At 37.7% G+C, this 21,015-nt stretch overlaps 1 protein-coding gene across 1 annotated transcript in view; it reads right to left on the bottom strand.

Annotated features, from left to right (window-relative positions):
* NEGR1 (neuronal growth regulator 1) overlaps positions 1-5,462 on the bottom strand; it is a gene marked incomplete at both ends in the record, with an annotated part of 926,063 nt that extends 920,601 nt beyond the window's left edge. Inside the window, one exon of the mRNA XM_082863364.1 lies at positions 5,287-5,462. Within this exon, the coding sequence (XP_082719490.1) occupies positions 5,287-5,462 (176 nt within the window). The remainder of the gene's footprint in view (positions 1-5,286) is intronic.
* Positions 5,463-21,015: the final 15,553 nt, after the last annotated feature.

The following is a 21,015-nucleotide window of genomic DNA, read 5'->3' as shown; positions in this document are numbered from 1 at the left end:
GGAGACACTGCTGAACACTGCCCAAAGCAATGAAGGAAGGGAGAAACACCTTGGCCTCTCACTCATCATATCCTCCCTTCTCCTAAAACTACCTTCCATTGGACAACCACAGCCTGAAGACAGCTGACGTGGACAACTGGGAAATGCAGCCTGGGGATTAGTTTCATCATCTATCTCCAATAGCACAGCATAGGAGAAGGATGAAGTTTGGATCTGGTTAATCAGGCCTAGAACTGTCACATACAGGATGTGAACATTTCTCCAAACATTCCAAAAGTCAGGTATTTCAGAATTAACTTATCTCATGGAGCTATTTAATTGTAAATCCAATCTATTTAAAATAAGTAGTTCATTAACATATGCTTGTGCTCAAAGACATACAACCACATGGGCTTATCAGATCTTCTAAACTAAAAAAAATTGGACAAAAATAAATTTATCTAGGAAATTTAAAAATACTATGTTGTTCTTTAATATAATGAATGATTGTGTATTAATGTATCAAGTAATGTGTCATGCTAATAGAACAGCTCTGCAAATCACTACAGGTAACACTGTAGCATTTTATTCCATATTTTGGAGTGCATTTTTCCAAAATGACTCAGCATGACTATCTATTACCACTTCTCCTTTAAAGAAGGAAAAAAACCTCAGAATTTTAAAAATATTTGTTCAATGACACTATTTAATAAGGATGTAGGTTTTTAAATAGTGCCTTAATGTTCTAAACTGAAAATGCCTATATAGTTGAACAGTACATATGGAATATGTGATGCATCAATATGTAGGGATGACTTAACAGATGAGTTTGAAGAGTCTCACTGAAGAGACTCTTCAATGATATTCCAAAAGTACAGTATAATTGACTCTATTGTTATTGGTAATTCTGCATTCTCATACATAAATCATTTACTTTCTTGTATCCAATAGCATACATTTTAAACCAAAACTAATTAACGTAATCAAAAGGCAAATGTATTGGACAAATAGGCTGAGAAGTAATAAATGCTTGCCATATCCATTTATAAATCTACTTGTAAAAGTTTTGTGACTTCCAATGGAAATATCTTCTGCATAAATGTGCTCTATGCTGTATGCTTGAAGCAAAAGTCTTCTGCCTTATTACAATATCATTGTTAGGATCTCATATAACTTCCATTCAAATCTATTGCATTAAAATGACAAAGTTGTGTTCAACTTTGCTAAAGAAGATATCACATTTAAGAAAAGAACCTTCCTTCGATTAAAGCATGACAAACAGAGAATAGGATATTTTGAATTCATATCAGGATGGCAGCTTAAAATGTACAAAATTCATAGATGAGTTGAAGTAGAAACAGATGAAAGAACTAGCTTAAAAATGATATGTCTTTTTAAAAACTGGGATGATATAAATGAGGCTATTCCTTGCATTATCTCCAAAGAATATTAAACATTTTTGGACATGTTAACGTAACTGTATTTGTTAATAAGGTAAGAATAAAGTGACTGATTCACATTAAAGGAGCTTCAAAACTATAATAAAAAAAGTCATCTGAAATTAATGTATTGAGCCCGAGCAGAATTATGTTCCCCTTGATTTTCTAGGTCTAGAAACACTGGGTCCTGAAACATGACCAATGTGGTTCTAGCATCTCCTGTTCTTTGCTATGTCACCTCATGAAGCATTAACTCAGATCTTCCATGTACTTTAAAATGCAATTTGAAGACTAGAGAAGAAGTTAATTTCTCTATACACAAATTAACAAGTTCTGTTAAGCATAAAATAGCAATAAGTATTAAATGTGGTAGCAATCTAATATCTAGTATCTCATAAGTTAATGAAAATATTAATTTGTATTGGTAGCAAATTACAATGTACTCTAGACATCCATGCATTCATTTAAAGTTTAGGTAAGGGAAGTACCAAAGTTATTGTATTGAATAGATGCATCATTAAATACTTTATCAAGAATGTCCAAATACCTCATGTGAATCCTTGAGATTTATCAGTGAATATCATTATTAGAAATAATGGACATTTTGACATTTAATATATTTTTCACTAACCTTAAGAGGCAAAGTTAAAATGATAAGAATGTTGAAATAACTAATTGGAACTTCATTATAAGTCCTCTATTTAAGCCAAATAGAGAAGATGATTTACAAAATGATAGATACAGTTTGTGGATCACAGAATGAATTCCCTTTTGTATGATAACACCACTTAAGGGAAGTTTTGCTTTTCTTGATTCTTTTCTCTAAAACAGACATTCTGGCATTTAGGAGATAAAAACGTATGATTTGACCTTTAAACTTCTGTTTCATTAACGTAACCACAAGCAACAGAGTCACTGACTGACACGTTTGCACTTCCAGGCCTTTAGCACTTAGTTATTTGATAACTTTTATGCCACTATTTGCTTTTTATTAGAGATACTTTGAGGAATGCGTTACATTAAAAATAGAGTATACTGTGTAAAGCTTAATAAATGAACTCATGTAATTCAGTAAAGTGTTCTCTTGAGTACTAGATTTCTGTACTTTGACGTGAGGGTGTGTATGTATTAGGGAAGATTTTGTTTTGTTTGTTTTGTTTTCTAATGAATTAGATAATTAGATCAAATACAATTCCAAGTATCCAAAGTGAAAACATAAACTATAACTCTGTTTCATTACTTTTGATGAAAAGTATGTCACCTGACTTACACTCAATTAGTCCTTAAACTCTTCTGTACTGGTCTATGAAGAGAGCAAATAGCAGTTGCAGATGAGTCAAGAAAAATAACTGACACAATTTAACATTTGTTTTAAGAGAAAGAGGATTTCTTATAAATATACACGTTGAGTGTTTAAAACCTGTGGGCAATGTAAAAAAGATAAAAAATAGGATACTCCCTAGAGAATTCTAGAATTACTGTAAGCAAATTATTCTGAGTTAAAAATAATGCAGATTGGATTTGCTTCATATGACAAAAAAAAGATTCTGTTTATTTTAAAAAAACATTGTAATTGGTTAGAAACATTATTCAGAAGAGACAGAGGTTGTATTCTCTTTTAAAAGTTTAAAAGTCAAAAGTTCCCTAAACTAAGATATGACAAAACTCAGGATATAGCATATAAATGGATGAGGTACAGTGCACACAAGTAAATGAGGACTGCACCAAAACAACAAACCAGGAAGGATATTGGTGTCACTAGTTAGAGAAGCTTCACTATTGGAAGCAATGACTGAACTAAACATAGGTCTCCTAGAGGCAGAACATGGGTTCAGTTATTTTAATAGAAACAAAACACCTAAGATATACCATTAAAAGACAAGCAGTCTACCAAATCCTTCAGATTGTAAGTGTTAATGCTCATTACAAATAGGCAATATACTGCTACAAACATATAGATCACAGCTCTAATGATAAGTGTTTGCAACCTCTAAAGATAGCACTTCATCCTTACTGTTGTTTAAACTTCCAAAACAAACTTAATATAAAGAACATAAACAAGGATTTAATTTATATCCTGTGTGTGACCAAAAGTTCATCTCTTTTACCAACAATGAAAGGTATTTTACTAAGTTATAACAAATCATTTGTTACTTTTGTATACCTCCAGTGGCATTTTGCATTTACAGTAGAGATAGCATATATTATAAAAGCACGTTATTAATGTATATTAGAAACTACAATAGTATTCCAGATGAATTTGGACTCATAAGCATGTTTTAGAAGGTGTAAATCATTTACCACACCCAGATCCCATATCATTAAATTTAAAATATATTGCATGACTCAAATAAAACATAGCCCACTCTGTTTCACCTTAGACATGCCACATATACTGACTTTGTGCAATCTGCACTTACAAGCCAACTACCACCCAGTGGAGAGAAAGAAGATCTTTCAGGGAGATTTGAGATATATGTCAGGTGGAAGTGTCATGGGGTGAAGGGAGGGCAATGGGAAATGAAGGAATAAGGGCATTTAGCGCTGTTTAGATCTAAGCACCGCTGATTATCAATTTATATTTTCACAAGAGAAAAAATGTTCCTAGAAGCTTATCTGCAGTGTTGTTTAAAGATAAAATTAGTCTATGGATGTTCATTAATGACAAAACATTTCGATGCTCAAGCTTGGGGAAAAGAAGGGAAGGGAGAGTGAGCAAAAGCAAAACTTAAAATGGGAAAAGGGAGGAAAAGGGAAAGATGAGGGGATAGAGAGAGGAAAGAGAGAGACTGTGTGTACACATGTGTGAGTGACAATGTGTGGAACAGTGAAGTAGCGTGTGCCTTTTAGACAGTAGAAGAGAATCTGAATGTGAAAGTGGTTGTTAGGGAGAGTATGGAAGTGCCAGCATGTGTGAGAATGTGAAACAGAGTATGTGAGGGAGTGTGGTTAAGAAAGAGATTTGTGAGGGTGAGAAAATGGTACTGGAAGGGGTTAGAGGGAACATACGTGTGTCTGACAGGGATGGGAACCGATATGGTGAAAGAGATGGGAAATGTGAGTCAAAAAGAGAAAGAGAGAGAGACAGAGGGAGACAGAGAGAGAGAGAGAGAGAGAGAGAGAGAGAGAGAGAGAGAGGAGAGCGAGATCACAGAACAGGGATATTAATGAAGAAGAAAAATGGGGAATGGAGAAAGGTAAAGAGTGGAGAAAAGTGGGTTAAATAAGAGGTGAGAAATTAGAGTGGTGGAGATAAAAAAGAAAATATGAGGAGAAAAAAGGGAGGAAAAATAGAAAAGGAATGAAAAGAGGCAAAGGAAGAAGGGGGGAGATGGAAAAAAGAAAAGAAAACGAAGGGAGAAAAAGAAAAGGGAGAAAGCGGTAAGAGGAAAGAAAGAAAACTGAAAAGGGAGAAATTGAGCCTAAGTGTCCAAGTGAGAGGGAAAATACATAGGAGCAGGGAGCCAGCCATCAGTTTGAAAAAGTCGCTTAGGCTGCAGTAAAATAGAAACAACCTGATAAACTTGTCAGACTCTCCAAGAGTACCCCATGACAATAAAACAGAGACCTTGTGAATTTAGTTTCCAAGTGGCACCTGCCCCTCTTAAACCTCACACTTCACTCATCCCCGGGCTACCTGTCGTTCCGGCAAAGTGCTTTAGCATCACCAGTCCGGCTTGCTACCTGCCCCGGGGTTAAGGGGCCATGGCTCCACGCAGAATCAGCAACTGAATTTCCTGAAATGTAGTCTTTTGGTAGTGATCACCACCAGCATCATTACTTGGTTTAAAAAGAAGGCAAGAAAGGTGGAAAGAGAAACAGAAAGACAGACTGAGACAAGTACGAAAAAGCACGACGTTCTTCCTACCTAAGCACCGCCGTGTCCCCTTTTCTGACCATCATGTTGTCCACAGCAGCCCAGGGGAAGTCCACACTCTGTCCAGCCGGGAGGCAGGAGGGTAGCAGGCAGCACAGGCTGAGGAGCACCGCCGCCAGCCACTGGTTCGAGCAACAAGCACCCTGCACCAACAGCATCATGTCCATCCCTGCTAGGGCTGCTCACTCTCCAGCAGCTTTCAGCTCGCACTCCCCCACCCCCTGGTGCTGGCTAGTCTTCCCGGGAACCAGGCAGCGCGCCACAGGATTTTTTTTTTTTCTTTCTATTTTTTTTTTTTAATTTGGTGGATGGGTGGGTTTCTTTTCTTTCTTCCCCCCCACCCCCCTCTAGTTGTTGGGTGTTGTTTCTCTCCTTTTTGCCTCCCCTCCTCCTCGTCTTTGCTTTCCCTCCCTCCCTCCCCTCCCACCCCCTAGCACCACACTACACCTCCTCTCGGTTGCTTTTGGCCGAGTCCGGAGAGTGGCTAATTCTCGGGCGGCTCGCGCACTATCTAGCGAGAAGGCGAGCGCGCCGGCGAGTGAGGGAGGAGGAGCGGCGGCGGCGGAGGCTGGGCGAGCGGCGGCGGCAGCGGCGGCGGCTGTAATCGCGGCTGCACCCTCAGCAGAAGCAGCGCGGGGCGCAGCGGCGGCCGGCGGCCCCAGGCTCGCGCGCGTTGCCAAGCGGCCGTTTCCTTAGCAACCCCGCCCGGGGACTGGGGATGCAGCAGGGAGGGGGGAAACGAATTGGGGCGGGGGGGTGGCAGGAAGAAAAGAAAGAAAACGAAAAAAAAAATCAGTAAGAGGTATATCACAATTATGCAAACTGAGAGGAAAAAAGCGATGCATCGGAGACAGAACGCTTCCCTTCCTGTCATACGCACTAGAGTGATGCTTTGCTAGGAAAGTCTCCTTGTCGGGGCTGAGGTGAACAGAGCAGAGGGGCGCTTTGCTTTCCCTCTTCGGTGCGTTTTACCTCTTGAGGCACCGTAACTTTTAAGTCCTCCAAGTTGTGGTCGGCGCCATCATGACGCCAGGGACTGTGAGGTGGTGGTGTTTCTTTTCTTTCCAATCTCGCCTGGGCGGCCGCGCTACAGTTGACAAGCGGCCAACTAGTTCACTCTTTACCTCTTTTCGGATATAGGTAGGGACGGTGACGGGGGGGAGGGGCTGCTTTTTGAGGGGACAAGATGGGGGTGCTTGCAAGGCCTGGCGGTAGAGCAGCTGGCGCGTCTAATGGGTCAGTCGCTAAGGATTGGACGGCGGTCCCCCTACACCCCGCACCTCGTGCATGTTGACACTAAATTGTGTGTGTGTGTGTGTGTGTGAGAGAGAGGTATAATCAAAGTGGAGAGCGCATGGACGTGTGTGTGAGTGTGTAGTAAGCGCGCGCCCGTGTATGCGCGCGAGTCGAGCTCGCGGGGCCTGTACGCGCGCGGCACGCAGGCGCGCAGGGAGGGGCGGGGAGGGTCGTGAAGGGATGGAGTCGGGAAGAGACTGCAATCAAGCGTTTTAATTGTGTGCAGCCAGGCAGTCCTGTTATGTAAGAGGCAGTTTAACCCGTTTGAGCCTATCAGGCGGAATGATAAGCGCGTTCGAATCTAGGCAGGGCAAAGTTACCGGGTTTAACGAGTCACAGGTTTATATATTTTAACAGCCTCCAAACCCGTTTGGATAGGCTTCCTACTCCGCGGCGCAGAGCGGCTACCCTCTCTTCTTACGCCGCCGCATCCACGTAGCAGCTGGCCCCTACGCTGCGAGCCGCTGTCCTGGCCCAAGGCAGAGTGAGGTGCTGGGCATGGGGCCGGCGCCTACCCTTTTTTACTTCTTCCCTTCTTGAACTCCTTTCCAGATTCAGGATCCTTTAGCTATTCCAGTCCATTCGCAGATCAATGCGAGAACCGAGACTAGAGTCGATAGCAGTTACGCCGATCAATCTTGCTCAGTGAGGAGTTTGGGAAGCAGAGCGGGGAGGTGAAGGAGAGAAACAAGTAATTAAAAAATATGCTCACCCCTTCCCTTCCTCCAACCCTATCCCCCTTAAGCAGTCTTGGAAGATTTTCTTCGGCTGACCCCAGTCCTTCATCCCTTGGAGGAAATAAATACAGCAAAACCTCGCACATCCCTAACTCGTTTTCCATAATGCTAGCAGGGTCCTTTGGCAAAGCGCAGAAGCAATAATCTCTGCAGGGGTCAGCATCCGGCTGCCTCCCCAGACTGAGCTCTTTACGAGGCAGGCAGGGAGTCGTTTTGCTTGGCGGTAGCGGTGCTCAGAGTGATTTTTATCGCAGTGCATGAGGATATATGGGGAAAGGGAAAGGTTCCCATCACCTGTGACCACCCAGACTGACTGATCGAAGAGCCCCTAACCAGCATCACCTCCCTGCTGAAGTGACAAGTGACACTCCAAGGCCCGAGCCGTTTGCAGCAGGAGTTGCTGATGTTACTAGTATTCAAGCTTAACTCTCAAATCCGGCTCGGAAATTGAGAGTGCAACAGTATTCAACCGCGTTTTGAAACATGAATAAAATGTTAGTCATTTGCGGATGAATTAAAACATTTTCTTTACCGTCTGGTATGCTAGGGAAATAATTGTCAAATGACAGACTCTTGCTAATACTGAAGCCAGATACCTAGGTAACACTGTTGTCTTGTTAACTGCGTTTTTCTCTCTTGCGTGGTACACTAATGGATAAAGCTTAAAATTATCTAGGGCAAACGGGGGATTAGAAGAATCGACATGTATACATAGGCAAAACTTCGCAGTATTATTTAGTATTTTCACTAGAAATTATCTAGATTCCATTGAAGAGAAGCAGAAGGCACAGCTTCCAGCATTGTGACTCAGTTTAGTGCTATTTTATGCAGGGATGGGGTGGCAGCGTTTTCTAGTACAAGCTGTGAAAAGCATCCTTTTGTAACCGCTGTTTCTCAGAGATCTGACATCTTCAGTGAGGAGGGGGGGAAGGAGGGGGGAATCTGTGACCAGGGATGGAGCTACGCAGCAGTTTTAATATGTACAACAACCCTTCAGGCTTGTGAAAGGAAACTGGGACCACTTCTCTTTAAAGGCAAAGAGTTTATTTTCTTTATTTCTAGTTTTTATCTCAACTTCCATTCACTGATCACAAAACACTTAAATCTCACAAAACCCATCCAGAGGAAGGAATAATTGAACCTAGTTTATAGATGCATGGACAATTGGAAAGCTTATTTACATGTGCATCACTATTATTTAAAGTGAGTGCAAGAATGCTGAGTGGGGTAGCCTTATTACTGCATGTACTTTCACTGTCCTTCTGACTGGGAAGGGAAATGATTTTCAAAGCTTTTATTACTTTCTTTTCTCCTCAACCTTTCTATGGGCATATATCTGAGAGGATTTTACAGGGTTTCTAGTATTTGCTTTTGAGGTCCTAGATTTCTTTCAAGCAGAGACTTAAATCCTATAAGTCTTGGCTCCTGAGAGGAAACCAGAACAAAAACAAAGAACAATGAAATGAAAGAAAGAACACCTCCCAGCTCAGATAGCACATTGTTCCTTAGTAGAATTTTTGTTTGTTTGGTTGGTTTTTAATAAGTATTGAGAATAGGTAGCAGCATTGTTGGACCATTTTAGATAATGAGGGTTGGAGTGGGTATAGTACGATAATCCCTTGGTCAGAGTTTTTAGGAATTGACATTGGAATGAATTACTACTACTACTACTTCCTCTTGAATCATGTGCTCTTACTTTGTTTTCAAAGCTCAACTTCAAATATTTGAAGAAATGTGGTGACCAATATTGAAGGAGAAAGGTGGAGCCTGACTTTAATAATTGATTATGCCTTTAACTAGACTGGTTTACACCCCCTGTTTTTCATGTCCTCTGACCTCAGGGGGGTTGGAAGGGTAATGTTGTAAGGAAGATTCTTATGCTTCTTTTGTTTAATAAACTTGATTTTTAATTGACAGTGTAAATGAGATTATTTTGGAAAAAAATTGAATATAAATTCAGGTTTATTTTCTGATAACAAGTAAACCCAGATACATCTTTCATTCTATTACTGTGTAGGCATGAGAAATTTTAGGCAAGATAGGTCCCAGGACCTAATCAGAGCTAATGAGAGTACTTTGTAATCCCTGAAAGAGTCCTTCAGGAAGCCCTTTTAAACAGGACATATGAATAATAGCTCTTAAACTTGGGCCATAATTGAGTCTCTATTTGAATTAAGCTGGTTTAAGCTTGGAGAACCTTGCCAACTTAAACTGGCCTATAGTGGTGATTTGCAGGTCGTTATGAGAACTACAAAGCTTAGGATATTTGTTGGGGCCAGGGCGGGGGGTGGAGAATATTTCTTTATAGAAAGGTTTCTCAACCTAGGAACTTTTTTATGGAATTATAGTTGATTTACATTATTGTATTAAATATCAGGTATGCAACAAAGTGATTCAGATATATTATATATATATATATATATATATATATATATATATATATATATATTCAACCCCCTAGAACACATTCCACAGGCAGAGTGTGGGCCATCTGAGAAGTCAGGAGGCCCCAGGGTATGGGGTGGTTGGTTTTTATGGGCTGGGTAATTTCTTTTTTTTTTTTTTACTTCCTAAATTTTATTTATTTATTTATTTATTATACAGCAGGTTCTTATTAGTTGTCTGTTTTATACATATTAGTGTATACATGTCAATCCCAATCTCCCAGTTCATCCCACCACCACCACCCCACACACATACTTTCCTCCCTTGGTGTCCATACATTTGTTCTCTACATCTGTGTCTCTATTTCTGCCTTGCAAACCGGTTCACATGTACCATTTTTCTGGATTCCACATATACGCATTAATATATGATATTTGTTTTCCTCTTTCTGACTTACTTCACTCTGTATGACAGTCCCTAGGTCCATCCACATCTCTACAAATGACCCAATTTCATTCATTTTTATGGCTGAGTAATATTCCATTGTATACATGTACCACATCTTCTTTACCCTTTCATCTGTTGATGGGTATTTAGGTTGCTTCCATGACCTGGCTTTGTAAATAGTGCTGCAGTGAACATTGGGGTGCGTGTGTCTTTTTGAATTATGGTTTTCTCAGGGTATATGCCCAGTAGTGGGATTGCTGGGTCATATGATAGTTCTATTTTTAGTTGTTTTTGTTTGTTTGTTTGCGGTACGCGGGCCTCTCACTGTTGTGGCCTCTCCCGTTGCGGAGCACAGGCTCCGGACACGCAGGCTCAGCGGCCATGGCTCACGGGCCCAGCCGCTCCACGGCATGTGGGATCTTCCCAGACCAGGGCACGAACCTGTGTCCCCTGCATCGGCAGGCGGACTCTCAACCACTGCGCCACCAGGGAAGCCCCTATTTTTAGTTTTTTAAGGAACGTCCATACTGTTCTCCATAGTGGCTGTATCAATTTACATTCCCACTAACAGTGCAAGAGGGTTCCCTTTTCTCTATACCCTCTCCAGCACTTGTTGTTTGTAGATTTTCTGATGATGCCCATTCTAACCAGGGTGAGGTGATACCTCATTGTAGTTTTGATTTGCATTTTGTCTAATAATTAGTGATGTTGAGCAGCTTTTCATGTGCCTCTTGGTCATCTGTATGTCTTCTTTAACCTAGGCATTTTTAATAATTTGGGCCAGGTAATTCTTTGTTGTGGAGACTGCCCTGTGCATAGGAAAATGTTTAGCAGCATCCCAGGTCTCTAGTTACTAGATGCCAGTAGCACCAGTAGATGCCAGTAGCTGTAATAACCAAAATTTCTTCAGACATTGCTAAATGCTGTGTGGACCAGTGTAGAGGGGTGGCAAAAATTACCCTAGGTTGAGAAACTCTCCATTATAGGTTAATTTTTTTCAAATATATACCATCTTGTGCTTTTCAAACAAAATAATAAAGCAGATTGTGGTCAAAACAAAAGTATTTTATTTGAATTCTATAGCTGCAAAGTAGCTTCTCCTCCTCATCTATTCAGTATCTGCATTTACCTGCTATGTGATTGAGTAGCCCAGGTTAGTGGGAGTGTAATTAATTGAATGGCTGAACATAAATATCGTTTCATGATGTTCCCATTGGAGCTCTTTTATTTAAGTCAGAGCTGAATGGATATTTCTCATTTTTAAAAGAAATTGTCATTTTGTGGTGGTTTAAATAAGAGTATGAGTCAATGGTGAGCTTCTTTTGGGCAAGAACTAACTTAAATCTTTGTATTCTTTCCATAGTGACAGCTACAGGGTATGCACTCGGGAAACGACTATTGAATAAAGGAGAGGAAGAACAAAGTAATTTCCCTTTTAGATAACTCTATGCAAAAATCATATATTCACTCATTTACCATTTTTATTATCTTATCTATTAAAATACCAGCCTTGATGATAAGTAAAGAGGTAAGAACTGTGGGCTGGAGGGATGTTTCAAGGATACTTTCAAAGCTCTTCAAACTATTCCCATAGTCTGGCCCTGAAAATTTCACCTAAGTGCTTAAACCAGAATGAGAAGTCTTAGGATAAGTGTGGATGGAAATTATTTTTGAAGTACTGAATTTTTTTATTTTTTTCACTTGTAAGGTAGTGAGTGCATATCAACTACATACCCTTATATATTTGCATGGGTTCTGGAGAAACTAATAAATACCTCTATCCTTATTCATTTAAGATTTATTTAAGAGTTTTACTTCCAAAAGGACTTTAGGAACCTCAAGTACATGTACGTAAAAGTAAATGTCAAATTTAATATTTTCTATTTGACTATCAGAAATGTAAAATATTACACTCTGAAACTAGTATTCATTTTTTATTTTTTATGCTATTTCGTGTTATTTCCTAAGTTTCTGATTCTGACTGCAGAGATTTTTACCTGTATACATTTGACCCTTCAACAACACGGGTTTGAACTGTGTGGGTCCACTTGTATGCAGATTGTTTTCAATAACTGCTATAGTACCACACTATAGTGTAATGGCTGAGTTCCTGGATGTGGAACCTCAGAAATGGAGGACTGACTATAAAGCTGTAAACGGATTTTCCACAACGCAGGGGTCGGTGCCCTTTACCCACCACATTATTCAAGGGCAAACTGTATATATTTTTAAAGACTTTACTTTTTTTAGAGCAGTTGTAGGATTACAACAAAATTTAAAGGAGGGTATAAAGATTTCCCATATATACCCTGCCCTCAAACATGTATAGCCTCCCCCAGTAACTACATCACTCACCAGAATGGCACTTTTTTTTTTCAGCAAGGATAAACCTACATTGGCACATCATAATCACCCCAAGTCCATAGTTTTCCTTATGGCTCACTCTTGGTGTTATACATTTTATGAGTTTAGACAAATATATAATGACATGTAGCTATCATTTTAATATCGTATGGTAAAAATCCACTGTGCTCTATTCAGTTCTCCCCTGGCAACCTCTAATTTTTTTTTTTTAATTGTCTCCGTAGTTTTGCCTTTCCCAGAATGTCATATGCTTGGGATAATACAGAATGTAGCCTTTTTTCAGATTGGCTTCTTTTACCTAGTAACATGCATTTAAGATTCCTTCATGTCTTGTCATGACTTGGTTGCTCATTTCTTTTCAGTGCTGAATAATATTCCATTGTCTGGATATACACAGTCTATTTATTCTCCCACTGGGGGACATCTTGGTTGTTTCCAAGTTTGGGCATTATAAATAAAGCTGCTATAAACATCCATATGCAGGTTTTCGTGTGCACGTAAGTTTTCAGCTCTTTAGGTGAATACCAAGGAGCATGATTGCTGCACCATATGGTAAGAGTATGTTTGGTTTTTAAGAAAACCCCCAAATTTCCTCCAAAGTGACTATACCATTGGGTATACATTCCCACCAGTAAATGAACAAGAGGTCTTGTTGCCACATGACCTCACAAGCATTTGGTATTGTCAGAGTTCCAGATTTTGGCCACTCTTGTAGGTGTGTGGTGGTGTCTCATTGCTGCTTTAATTTGCATTTCCCTGGTGATATATGATGTGCTGTATCTTTTCATATACTTATTTGCCATCTGTATATCTTCTTTGATGAAGTGTCTGTTAAGGTCTTTGGCTCATTTTTAATCAGTTTTTCTTTTTATTGTTGAGTTTTGAGAGTTCTTTGTATATTTTGGGTAATGGTGCTTTATCAGGTGTGTCTTTTTTTTTTTTTTTTTTTTTTTTTTTTTGCGGTACGCGGGCCTCTCACTGTTGTGGCCTCTCCCGTGTCGGAGCACAGGCTCCGGACGCGCAGGCTCAGCGGCCATGGCTCACGGGCCCAGCCGCTCCACGGCATGTGGGATCTTCCCGGACCAGGGCACGAACCCGTGACCCCTGCATCAGCAGGCGGACTCTCAACCACTGCGCCACCAGGGAATCCCAATCAGGTGTGTCTTTTGCAAATATTTTCTCCCAGTTTGTGGCTTGTCTTATTGTCTTGACATTGTCTTTCGCAGAGTGGAAGTTTTTAATTTTAATGAAGTACAGCTTATCAATTATTTCTTTCATGGATTGTGTCTTTTGTGTTGTGTCTAAAAAGACATCACAATACCCAAGTTCATCTAGGTTTTCTCCGATGTTATCTTTGAGGAGTTTTATAGTGTTACACTTGGGTCTATGACCTTTTTTTGAGTTAATGGTTGTAAATTGTATAGTTATCGATGTGTTTTCAAACTCTATTAAGACTTGTGAATTTTACCCTTTTATTATATTTTCCTATAATTGATCATGTGTAAATATTATCTATCATATAATATAAAAATAGCAGGGGAGGTACCTCATTGTATTAATTTATGAAGCCATCTTTACTGGAATTTGTAATTTTTTTATTTTGATGAATTTGTACTACTAATATACTTTTCATAACAAAAAGAATATATATATATGTATATATATATGAATCACTTTGCTGTACAGCAGAAATTAACACAACATTGTAAATCAACTATACTTCAATTAAAAAAAAAATCTGGTCCTAAGCAGAAAGAAATTAGCTATTACTGTTTCATTCCATGACCACTTCTAGCAACTACTGGGATTTTTATTGCTCTTGTAGTAAATTATGATATTCATAGTGAAGTAAATCATTGTTTTTTCCTAATATTAGAGAAAACCAGACAGGTTTAAAGTGGAATAACTTTAAAGGACTATACGAAATACCTTTCCAAATTTATAAAAGCCACATGTATTCAGGATATTTTTTATTTTTGTTCTGACAAACAGCACACTTTTCACAATAAACCTTCAGAAAGTGCATAAAATATGAAAGTGCATCTTAGACAAGTATTAAAGTTAACATCTACTTGATTCCACCCAGATTAAGAAACAGAAAATTGCCAGTATCCCAGAAACCTCCTGGAAGCCCTTTCTCAATGACAACCCCAATTTTCTCCCCTAAAAGTAACGACTATAAGGTCCTCCTTTCCTCATTTTCTTTATATTTTTACTACTTAGTTTTGCATTCTTCTGAAACAATGACTTGCTTTTCTACATACTCATACAGTCATATCAATCATACAATATGTAATTATACAGTATATCCTTTTCTGTATCTGAACTCTTCTGCTGAATATCATATTTTAAGATTCCTCTGTGCTGTTGTGTAACTGTTTGCCCTTCATTTTTGTATCTATGTAACTTTGTATAGTATAAATATACAATTATATATTCATGCATTATATTGTTAACAGACATTATGTTTTACATTACTTGTCTATTATAGACAATGATGGCATGAACATTTTTGAACATCAGTGCTGAAAACTTCCCCCAGATTGTATAAAACTGGCCTGCAAGATTGTTGGGAACCAGAGAGAGAGAGAGACAGAGACAGAGACAGAGACATTTTAAGGAATTGACTTATCATGAAACTGGCAAGTTCAAAATCTGCAGGCTAGGCAGGCAGGCTGGAGACCCAGGGAAGGTTTGATATTGCAGCTTGCATCTGTAGACAGTCTAAAGACAGAATTCCCTCTGCTTCAAGGAACCTCAGCCTGTTTGGCTTAAGGCCTTCAGTTGAATGAGTCCAACCCACATTATGGAGGGTTATCTGCTTTACTCAAAGTCCACTGATTTAAATGTTAATCTCATCGAAAGAATAACTTCACAATAACATCCAGAGTGGTATTTTAACAAACATCTGGGTTCTATAGGCTTTTCAATTTGACCCATAAAATCAACCATCACACTGGTTTACTTCCAGTTAACTGCTATGTTGGTGGGTTAACTGCTTCCTCATCTCAGCGTAAAGTAAGAGGTTTTATTAAGATACCAACCCTTAGCTGTCCCATACTCTTTTTTCTCACCCCAATCTTTTGAAACTGACAAATTTTCAAGTGAGTCTTAACTATAAATTCTCTTGGTGCTTAGAATCAAATATATGAGATTAAGAAAACTTCCTTTTCCTTAAACCGTATTAAATGAAGGATATCAGAAAAAAACTTATTTTGTTGTTGATAATGTTATCTGTATTTATTTTAATCACAGACCTTTAAAAACTTTGCTGTTTGACACTGTATCAAAATTGTAATAGCAGGCAAACCAACTTAGAAGGGAACAAATCAGAATGCTGAAGCATCACTGCTTTGAACTAATAGACCCACTTCCGTTAGGGCCAATCAAATCCTATGAATTGAGTGTAATACTCATGCATTGTTCTGAAAGACTGTATTTCCAAACAGAGCATTCTCTTGCCCAGCAAGTTTACTAAGATCAGCTTTATCTTTCAGTCGGCCTTATTATCTTATCAACACTAGTCTCTCAGTCACCTCTAGAATTTGAACCACCACTAATTTGTTCTCCATTGCTATTATTTTGTCAATTTGAGGATGTTATATAAATGGAATCATATAGTATGTGTCCTTTTGAAGATGACTTTTATTTATGCAGCTTAAGGCCCTTGAGATGGATCCAAATTATTTCTGTATCAATAGTTTCCTCCATTTAGTGTTGAGTAGTCATGGAATGTATGTATCACAATTTGTTTAACCATTCACCTATTTTAGGACATTTCAGTTATTGCCAACTTGGGACTATTACAAATAAAGCCACTATGAATAATCATGTCCAGGCTTTTGTGGGGACTTATTTTCATTTCTATGGAATAAATAATCAGAAATGTGATTGTGAGGTCATGTGGGAAATGTCTGTTTAGTTTTGTTTGTTTGTTGAAAAAACTTCCAAACTGTATTGCAGAGTGGCTCTACTGTTTTACATTCCAACAGCAGTGTGTGAGAGATCCACTTTCTACACATCCTCACAGCATTTTGTATTGTCAGTTTTACCTCTTCTAACAGGCCTATAGTGATATTTAATTCACTGTGATTTTCATTTCATATTTCATTTCTTGTGATTTTCATTTCACGTTTCATTTCACATTTCATTCATTCATTTTCCTAATGACTAATAATGTTTCACGTTTCATTCATTCATTTTCCTAATGACTAATAATGTTGGATATCTTTTCATGTACTTATTTACCATCCTTATAATCTCTTCAGTGAAATGTATCTTCATGTCTTTTGCCCATTTTCTAATTGAATTGTTTGTTTTTCTTACTGTTAAGTTTGAATTTTTTAAAATACATTCTGGATATGAATTCTTTACCAGATATGTGGTTTGCAAATATTTTCTCCCAGAATCTACTTTTCTTTCTTTTTGTTCCTGTTTTTTAAAAAATTGGTTTATAACTTTATATATTTTATGTATATAATATTATGACTTCTGTGTACACTACAGTGTACCCAACATCAAAGGTTTAGTTTCCATCCATCACCATACAGTTGAGCACAGTGATGCATTTTGCTCTCCTGCCACATCCCTTCCCTTCTGGTAACCATTACTGTGTTCTCTGTATCAATGTGTTTGTTTTTATTTGGTTGGACTTGTTTATTTTATTTTATTTTTTGTTTATATTCTACATATGACTGAAACCATGTGGTGTTTGTCTTTGTCTGACCTATTTCACTTAGCATAGTACCCTCTATGTCCATCCATGTTGTTGCAAACGGCAACATTTCATCTATGTTATGACTGTATGACTGAGTAGAATTTCATTTTATATGTATATAAAATATATATATATATATATATATTTTATCTCACATCATTTTTATCCATTCATTTGTAGATGGGCACTTAATGTTTCCATATCTTGGCTATTGTAAATCATACTGCAGTGGATATAGAGGTGCATTTATCTTTTTGAGTTAGTTTTTTTGTTGTTGTTTTGTTTTCTTTGGATAAATACCAAGAAGTAAAATAACTGGGTAATAAGTTTTTGAGGAATCTCCATACTGTTTTCCATAGTGACTACACTAATTCACATTCCCACCAATGGTATATGAGGGTTCCCTTTTCTCCACATCTTCTCCAACATTTGTTGTGTGAGGTGATATCTCGTGGTTTTGATTTGCATTTCTCTAATAGTTAGTGGTGTTGAACATCTTTGCATGTGCCTCTTTGCCATCTGTATGTCTTCTTTGTAAAAATTTGTATTCAGCTCCTCCTCCCATTTTTTAATCAGGTTGTTTTTTGTTGTTTAGTTGTGTGAGTTCTTTACATATTTTGGATATTAACCTCTATCAAACATATGATTTGCAAATATCTTCTCCCATTCAGTAGATTGTCTTTTTGTTTTGTTGATTGTTTCCTTTGTTTTATAGAAGCTTTTTAGTTTGATGTAGTCCCACTTGTTTATTTTTGCTTTTCTTTCCCTTGATTGAGGAGAAACATCCAGAAAGATACTTTTAAGACTGAGGTAAGAGAGTATACTGCCTATGTTTTCTTCTAGAAGTTTTCTGGTTTCAGGTTTTATAATCAAGTTTTTAACCAATTTTAAGTTGATATTTATGTATGGTGTGAGATAGTGGTCTAGTTTCAATTTTTTTGCATGTGGTTATCCAGTTTTCCCAGCGCCATTTATTGAAGGACTATTCTCTGTCCCTTGTATTTTCTTTGTTCCTTTATCATAAATTAATTGTTCATATATGTGTGGGTTTATTTCTGGGCTCTCAGTCCTGTTTCATTGATTTCTGTGTCTGTTTTTCTGCCAATAAAATGTTGTTTTAATTACTATAGATTTGTCATATATTTTGAAATCAGTGAGTGTGATACCTCCAGCTTTGTGCTTTATTCTCAGGAATGCTTTGGCTATTCAGGGTTTTTTGTGGTTCCATATAAATTATAGGATTTTTTTTGGTTCTATTTCTATGAAAATTGTTATTGGGATTTTGATAGCGATTGTATTGAATCTGTATTTTACTTTAGGTAATATGGACATTTTAACAATGTTAATTCTTCCAATCCATAAGCACAGAATATCTTTCCATTTCTTTGTGTCTTCTTCAGTTTCTTTCAACAATGTTTTATAGTTTTCAGTGTATACATCTTTCACCTCCTTGATGAAATTTATTCCCAGATATTTTATTCTTTTTGTTATGATTGTAAATGAGATTGTTTTCTTAATTTCTTTTTCTGCTTGTTCATTGTTAGTGTATAGAAACACAGTGGATTTTTATGTGTTGATTTTGTACCCTGCAACTTTATTTGTTTACTATATTTCTAATAGTTTTTTTGGTAGAGAGTGTAGAGTTTTCTATATATAAAGTCATGTCATCCACTAACAGTGAAAGTTTTACTTCCATCTTTCTAATCTGAGTACATTTTATTTCTTTTTCTTACATAATTCTTCTGGCTAGGACTTCCAATACAATGTTGAATAAGGTTGGTAAGAGTGGGCATCCTTGTCTTAATGCTGATATTAAAGGAATATCTTTCACTTTTTCACCATTGAGTATGGTGTTAACTGTGGTTTTATCATATCTGGCCTTTATTATATTGAGTTATGTTCCTTCTATACCCGTTTTATTCAGAGATTTTATTTTAAATGGGTGTTGAATCTTATCAAATGAATTTTCTGCATCTATTGAGATAATTTTATGACTTCTATCCTTCATTTTGTTAGTGTGGTGTATCATGTTGATTGACTTGCAGGTGTTGAACCATCCTTGCATCCCTGGAATAAATCCCACCTGTTCATAGTGTATGATCTTTTTAATATATTGTTGTTTTTAGTTTGCTAATATTTTACTGAAGATTTTTGCATCTGAATTCATCAGAAATATTGGCCTATAATTTTCTTTTTTTTTCAGTTGTCTTTGTCTGGTTTTGGTATCAGGGTAATGTTGGCCTCATAAAATGAGTTAGGAAGTGTTCCTTCCTCTTCAACTTTTGATTTCTCCTTTGATTTTTTCATTGATCCAATAGTTTTCAGTAGCATGCTATTTAGTATACACATATTTGTGATTTTCCAGCTTTCTTCTTGTAGCTGATATCAGTTTCATACCACTGTGATCTGAAAAGATCTTTGAAATAATTTCAATCTTAAATTTATTGAGACTTGTTTGTGTCCCAGCATATGATCTATCCTTGAGAATGTTCCATGTGCACTTGTGTAGAATGTGTTTCTCCTTTATATCTAAATGATATCTTCACTCTATAAAGTATTTTTGTCTGACAGTTGTTATCTTTCAATATATTGAGTATGTCAATTCACTCTCTTCTGGCCTGTAGAGTTTCTGCTGAGAAATCTGCTGATAGCTTAATGGGGGTTCCTTTGTAGGTTACCATTCTTTGGCTGCCTTTAAATTTTTCCTTTGTCATTAATGTTTGACATTTTTAACATAATGTATCTTGGAGCAATTATTTTTGCATTGAGATAATTAGGAGTTCTCTTAGCTTCATGAACTTGTGTATCCTGTTCCTTCTCCAGGTTTGGGAAGTTCTCAGCTATTATCTCTCTAAATAAACTCTCTGCTTCTGTCTCCCTCTCTTCTCCTTCTGGAAGCTCAATGCTCTAATGTTGCCCTTCCTAATAGAGTCAGTATTTTCTCATAGAATTTCATCCTTTTTAATTTTTTTAAAAGTTTTCAAAGATTATACTCTATTTATAGTTATTATAAATTATTGGATATATTCCCTGTGTTGTACAATATAGCTTTGTAACTTATTTTATACATAATATTTTGTATGTCTTCCTTTTTTCATTTTTTTATTTATTTAATTTTTTTTTTTTTTTTTTGCAGTACGCGGGCGTCTCACCGCTGTGGCCCCTACCTCCATGGAGCACAGGCTCCAGACGCGCAGGCCCAGCGGCCACGGCTCACAGACCCAGCTGCTCTGTGGCACGTGGGATCCTCCCGGACTGGGGCATGAACCCGCGTCCCCCACATCGGCAGGCAGACTCTCAACCACTGTGCCACCAGGGAAGCCCGTCATCCTATTTTTAGATATTAATCCTTTCTCACCTAGCTGTACCATTTCTAGATTTCTGTATTCAAGCTCACTAATTCTCTCTTTCACATGGTCTGCCCTATTTTCAGTGCTTTCTAATTCATTCTTCATTTTGTTTATTGAGTTCTTCAGCTACAGAATTTTTTCTTTGTTCTTTTTAGAGTTTTTATCTCTCTGATGAAGTATTCCTTTTGTTTATTGAGTTTATTCCTAAGTTTATTGATCTTTCTGTTTTCTTGTAGCTCATTGAGTTTCTTCCTGATAGCTATTTGAATTCTCTATCAGTAGATCACAATATTCAGTGACTTGAAATTCAGTTTCTGGCGATTTACAGTTTTCTTTTGTGGTGCTGTGCTACTGTGCTTCTTCATGGTGCTTGATGAGATGTTCCTTTGCTGGTGCATTTGAAATAGTGAGCACCTTTCTTCTT

This window comes from Leucopleurus acutus (assembly GCF_964270905.1).
Source record: "Leucopleurus acutus genome assembly, chromosome: 2".
Classification (NCBI taxonomy): Eukaryota; Metazoa; Chordata; class Mammalia; order Artiodactyla; family Delphinidae; genus Leucopleurus; species Leucopleurus acutus.
Note: the sequence above shows the minus strand (reverse complement) of the source record. Positions and strands in the feature narration are given on the sequence as shown.